Here is a 6,000-nt window from a genome sequence, read left to right as displayed (position 1 = left end):
CCTTAGAATCCCTAATACACATGAGAAGAAAAAAAGAACTTAAACTCTCAATTAGTTACAACTTATGCCACTCAATCTCTTAATTACATAATATGCTACTTATACTTCCTTAACACTCCCTCTCTAGTTAGTGAAAAAACACCAAATATTTCCAGCTTGGAGCATGTATCTGTGAGTGGTCTTGTAGTAATAGACTTTATAAAAATATTTGCTTGTTGATTCCTAGAAGGTATATGTTGCATGGATATGATCCTGGCTTGTAGTTTTTCTCAAATAAAATGGCAATCAATCTCGATGTGCTTGGTCCTTTCATGAAATACTAGGTTGGTTGGAATATGGATGGTTGCCTGATTATCACGCTAAAGTTGCATGGGTTTGGTTACTTAGAATTTAAGCTCGGTCATGAAGGATTTGAACCATAACAACTCACTTACTAAAGTGCCATAGGACGGTATTCGACTTCAACATTTGATCTACCCACAATGTTCTGGTTCTTGCTTCTCCAAGTGACCAAATCTCCCCCAACAATATAATAACCGAAAGTGGATTTTCTACCATCTGGAGAACTTGTCCAGTCTACATATACAAAACCTTCAATATCAGTATGCCCATGACATTTGTATAATAATCCTTGACCTAGTTTTTTGTTCCTTTCATCTTCAATTTCATTTTCGCATAAAAATTTCCCAACCATGACTTAGGCTTAGAGTACACAAGAGTAGCATGTTTTCTTCTCATGAGCATGTCTGAAGAAAAATTAGACCTTTCCTCGTCCATGCATTTGTAGAGCAGCTATGATTTTTGGTGCTTCCTTCTTCACAAACTGAATCTGGAATTCTATGAGTTATATACGTTGCATGCTTGCTGGAGTTGGTTTATTGATTGAATTCATGGAAAGAAATCAAAACATTCCATTGTTAGTTAATATAATAATCAATGTGGTTTAATAGTGAACATCAACAATGTAGATGTTTCTTGAATTCTTCATGGTTAAGGTTTTGAATTCAGGAGAGGCTTCACAAGGAGTCTTCGAGAACTCCCTTGCAAGACCTTGGTGCTCCAACCTCAGAGAAACCAAGAGGCTTCAAGTCATTGTTGGATGAGGACTTGTCCTTCCCTCTTGGGTGTAAGTAGAGTCCTGATTGGATTTTGATTTCTATTTTAGCTGGAGACCATAGTTGAACTTTATAGTTTGTGTTTCTAGTGCATAAGGACAGTTCAATCTCTGGAAGGAGTCCTCATATAGAAGACTACAACAGTAGAAAGTCTCACAAATAAGGGCTTTCTTTTGTGCTCATGACTGTTGGCTCCTTTGTTTCTGCCTATTATTTGACTTGTCGAAGAAAAAATTATTGACTGTTTAATACAACAAGTGTTCTGATGTATGTATGCTCTTTGTTGGCTAAAAGAAAGAGTTGGATCTACTTGAAGTTTTCTTGCTAAAAATACTTGTTAGGTTATCGAACTACTTGAGATGGTTTTAGTCCGTTAAGAGATTTTCTAATCACTTGTGATATGTTTGATCATTTAGTTAAGCTTCCTCCACTTTTTTATGAAGAAGATATGGTATATAAAAATGGCCCAAGAGGACAATTGTCATTAGTGGTTAATTAACAATATGGAAGATAGTAAATCTTGAATCTGCACAAATATTTTGAGACACGTGTAAAACTTTATTCCAGTGTTGACACTACTCTACTTAAGGTAGATTCAATCACGTTAGTACTACAAGTAATAGGTTTATAGACAATGCTCCAAAGTGATGAAAACAACTAGTTCTTGAGATGAGCTACGGAATTTAGGAAGGCAAAACACTTGGGAAGATATAACTTGACCTACATACATATGTGAGGACTAGCAAGAAAAGGATTAACTAAGGTTGACTTAACTCTTCATCCTAATTACCAAAATTCTTAATGAATTGAAAACTAGAATTCGACTTGAAACTTTTTTCATTAAGACAAAGCTTGATTCCTTTAAACATAATAGGCATGTACTAGTAGAAAACAAGAACATCCAACTCCAAATGCCAAAGCATTTGAACACTTGCAATTTTTTTTAAGATTGAATGTAGTAAACAAATACAACATCAAAGAGATGTTTTGAAGGTAGTCCATTAACTTAAACTCTTAATCAATGCAAGATCAGGTTATTGCTTTGAAAAAAAAAGGGAGTCCTCATTAGAGAACAAGTCTGATTGTTGCCCTTCTCACAATACACATCCAAGAGGAAACTAAAGATTAGAATTCTTCAACACTTTTAGAGAGTTCCCTAAAAACAAACACCTTGCTGGTCATAAGACATGGAAGAATCATGAACAAGGTTGATTACACCAATCAGGTTGTGTTTAAGCTAGATCCTTCAAATGCTGAAGAAACACTCACAAGTTATTTCTTTTTATTAGACAACGTGTCTTCCACTAAAGTATATTTTTAGCCATTAGTCCAACCTTCAACACAAGATGATTAAAAAAAAAATTATCTAGTGTGTGATCAAACAACTCGAGCCTTTATATTTTTTGACAATATTTTAAAAAAATTACAACTAAAAAACTAGTTTTCATGGTAGAACTCTGTGAAGTTAGTTTAAAGTCTATCCCAAAATGACTATCCAATTTAAGAAACTTCTTTCCTGACTAATAAATTTAAAATCTTTCTACTCACTAATCTATGTGGGATTATTCTTTACTAATCTATGTGGGATTATTCTTTACAATGTAAATTAAAACTTGGAAAACCCTTAAACGGACAAAAATGGATCCATGTTGATTTGATTCAAGAGCCATAATCTGACCTTGTGGGACATTTCTGGAAGCTACTGCAGCAATTAATGTGGCAACTTCCTTCTTCAAAAACTAACAAACAACAACGTCACCTTCGGCAATGGAATCCTAAGAGATATCCACTTATCATGAACATAAGTCCTTTGTCTCTTTAGAGAAACTTGAAACTTACCACCTATCACATTTAAAAAGGGAATGGACCTGCCCATGCATCGGCTATAAGCAGTTACTGGTCTTCTTTGACGGCAGTAAAAGAGTCTGTGCATTCTGAAGCTTCCGTAGTGGAAAATGGCAGTGTTTATGAACAGTGACGAAATTATTTCATGGATCGAGAGCGTCAAAGTCCGAAGTGGAAATATTCCTGAAAACGCACTTCGGACAACGCAATTAGGTAAGCAGCAGCTTCGTGGACTTTCGTGACATCCATCGCGGTGTTTGTCCCCGACTGAAATTATTTTTATTGACAGAGCTCCTCCGTGATCTGCGCCTGGAATCAAAGAAAGGTTATATTAATCACCAAGAAAGAGTTCGAGCAAAGCTCATACAAGAACTCGCATTTCAGCACAGTTAATTTCTTTTAGAATTGTTAACTCGTTACACGGGCTGCTATAGATATCGACTTGGAGACCAGATGAGATCAAACTCTGCCACTCATGTGGCGATCTTCATTAAAAACCTCCCCTCTGCAGGCTTATCGATATTTTATCTAATTTCTCTGCCGTCTGTAGAAACCAGATCTCTGTCCTTCCTCTTTCCACCTCTTTCCTCCTCTATCCTAAATATAAATGGCCGAATTGCCGTGACAGAGGGAATAATGAATGAATTGCAGTAGGAGCACCTGTATTTCTTCAAATAACTCATCTTCTTGTTCTCTCCTGCAGCCAACTCCGCGCGCGCGCGCACACACACGTACACACCCTGCACCACCCGAATCAAAACCAGATTCCCACCACAGTGCATCTCTTTTTCGATTTGACTGCACCACTGTCATTCATATAATAGAGGAGTATCGTCACTGTGAGCTCTGTAACTGCATGTTTTGATATAAAGAGAACTCACGTCTGTCACTGTTTGTTTTATACAGAAGAAAGTCACCTTCACGGACCTCAGCCATCCCATCATTCATCACTACAATTGATGAGAGAGAAAGGAGAGCCTTCCAAGTAGTCGTCGTGTCATTTCCGGCAAACGATCCACACGAGACTGGAGCCGAGAGGAATTTATAGTCTACCAAACCGTCCTCTCTCTCTGTCCTGGAAGAAAGCAAATGGGTGGTGTTCTAGGGAGAGGTAGTACCAGAAGAGGTGAGAATTGCAGACTTCTCAAGCAAAGGATAAAGCTGCTCGAGGAGGAAATAGTTGGTACGAGGTGCAAGAGCGAGCAGGAGAACCGGGTGTACGAGCAACATGCCATTGCGTTCATAGCGAAGGAGGCTGAGAGGAAGCGTGAGAAGAAGAAATGGAAGGAGGAGGTGGGGAGGCTGAAAAAGAAACTAGAAGAGAAAGAAGAGAGAATCCGTCGACTGGAAGAAGAAATTCTGGCGATGCCAGTGGAGGGGAAGAAGAGCAATAACGAGTTGCAAAATTTCAATGCAAACTTTTTGGTGGAGCAGATGAAAGAAGAGCAGGCACTGAGAGAAGAGGCTGTAGAGAAATGGAAGCGACTCTACCTTGCCATCAAAACAGAGCTCGATGATCTCATTCTCAAAACACGCCAAGGTATGATCACCACTTGACCTTTCTCTGCAATAAATCTATGAATTTGTGGCTTTCTCCTTGTTCAATCTTTCCTCCAGTTCTCTTATTTCCGGGTCTGACTCCTGAGATTCACATAAAGTTGTTGGTGAAGCATATCCTTACATCCATGAAACCCAAATTCTTAGAACATCCGTCATTTTTCTCATGTCATCTCCCTATCATCCTTCGGGGTTTTGAGTAGAAAGTCCTAAAGAGTTATTTTGAGCGTACTTGGTCATGAATATTGACAGTAGAAGCGGCATGTGGTCTTTTTCAATCTCGTGTTCTCCATGATAAGAGATTCAGACTGTGGCAGAGTTCTGGCGTCGTTGCCCTTTTTTGGGGCATCACTGGCTAAATTTGTCTCCATCCACTCCCCACGTCCCTTAACGAGCACCGACGACGTCTGCACCCTCAATTCTCCAGTACACGTAATTTGATCACGGAATTTGATCGAACATAAAGCCTGCTCTATATTTCTGATCAACCACTAAGAAAACAATGGCGTGTTCACGCGCCTCTTTGGCACTTCAAAGAGGAGACTTGCTAGAAAAACTGTAGCCCATTAATGACGAGAAATAACCGTTCATTCTTGGGTACTCGTTTAGTTCATCTTTGTGATCAGATTGCTACGAGTTGTTCATCCACTTCAATCTGGCTTCCGCAGCAGAGAAAATTTTCGAATCATGCTTATACTTAATTAAGCTTCTTGGCCACAGATTTCTTCACGGATGATGAGCATTTTGTTGATTACACTTTCAACAAGAGGGAAAAAGTTTTTGTCAGGCACAAGCTAGTAATGGATTTTGCTCATGGATAATGCATTTATGCAACTTTGTTTGATTTCACTAGTAGAAAAAAAACATGTTACAGTGACTCTGACAGAAACTTACAGGTCAAATGAATGATCTCTTTGTCATTGTCCCTTTGTAGGGGAAAGATTGCGGTGGGGAGCAGAGGAAGATCTGATTAACAAATTATACAGGCAATTGAAGGCCAAGGAAGAGATGGCGGAAGCTCTGACGGTCAGGCTGGCGGACATCGAGAAAGAAGCAGCCAGAAGGGAGAGGGAAATGGACATACTGAGGCAGAGTTTACGAATCATGAGCAACTCGAAACAGGCTCGTGGCAACAAGGCCCTTCCACGAACCTTGCTGCTGCTGAAAAAGTAAGAAGGGAAAAAGAATTGGGCGACACAGACCAGAGATGCCTGGCGATAATTGCTCACTTTGGCTCTTTCCGTAAAAACAACGAAGCACCATGAAAATTTCTTTTCAACCTTTTGTTTTCTGTCCAGATTTGTTGCTGGGTTTGAGGCTTTGAGCATCAAGCTGAGAAATACAAAAAATTAAATTACCAGTGTATTCAGTGAAATTGTATATGAATAGCATCAATATATTGCAACGAAAGAAGTTGCTTGCAGTGGGCAGATCCTCATGTAGGATTAATTAGTAATTCAATCTGCTAGTCTTTACCTTGTAG

The 6,000-nt window shown here is 39.0% G+C and overlaps 1 protein-coding gene across 1 annotated transcript; it reads left to right on the top strand.

The window, feature by feature from the left end:
• The first annotated feature begins 3,870 nt into the window (after positions 1–3,870).
• Positions 3,871–5,947, top strand: LOC137951318 (uncharacterized). The gene is made up of 2 exons (XM_068797903.1): positions 3,871–4,500; positions 5,452–5,947. Exons 1-2 carry the CDS (start codon positions 4,050–4,052, stop codon positions 5,688–5,690), a joined length of 690 nt encoding a protein of 229 aa, XP_068654004.1. The 5' UTR covers positions 3,871–4,049; the 3' UTR covers positions 5,691–5,947.
• The last annotated feature ends 53 nt before the right edge of the window (positions 5,948–6,000 follow it).

This window comes from Aristolochia californica, unplaced genomic scaffold (assembly GCF_029961685.1).
Source record: "Aristolochia californica isolate CCGP_79_NKW_82.1479 unplaced genomic scaffold, dmAriCali1.0.hap1 SCAF_1, whole genome shotgun sequence".
In the NCBI taxonomy this organism is placed as follows: Eukaryota; Viridiplantae; Streptophyta; class Magnoliopsida; order Piperales; family Aristolochiaceae; genus Aristolochia; species Aristolochia californica.
Note: the sequence above shows the minus strand (reverse complement) of the source record. Positions and strands in the feature narration are given on the sequence as shown.

What these genes read in the sequence shown, in the direction of transcription:
- LOC137951318 (XM_068797903.1), top strand. Translation starts at nt 4,050, where the DNA reads ATGGGTGGTGTTCTAGGGAGAGGTAGTACCAGAAGAGGTGAGAATTGC. An exon ending in CATTCTCAAAACACGCCAAG is followed by an intron (nt 4,501 to 5,451) that starts GTATGATCACCA and finishes GTCCCTTTGTAG; the next exon opens with GGGAAAGATTGCGGTGGGGA.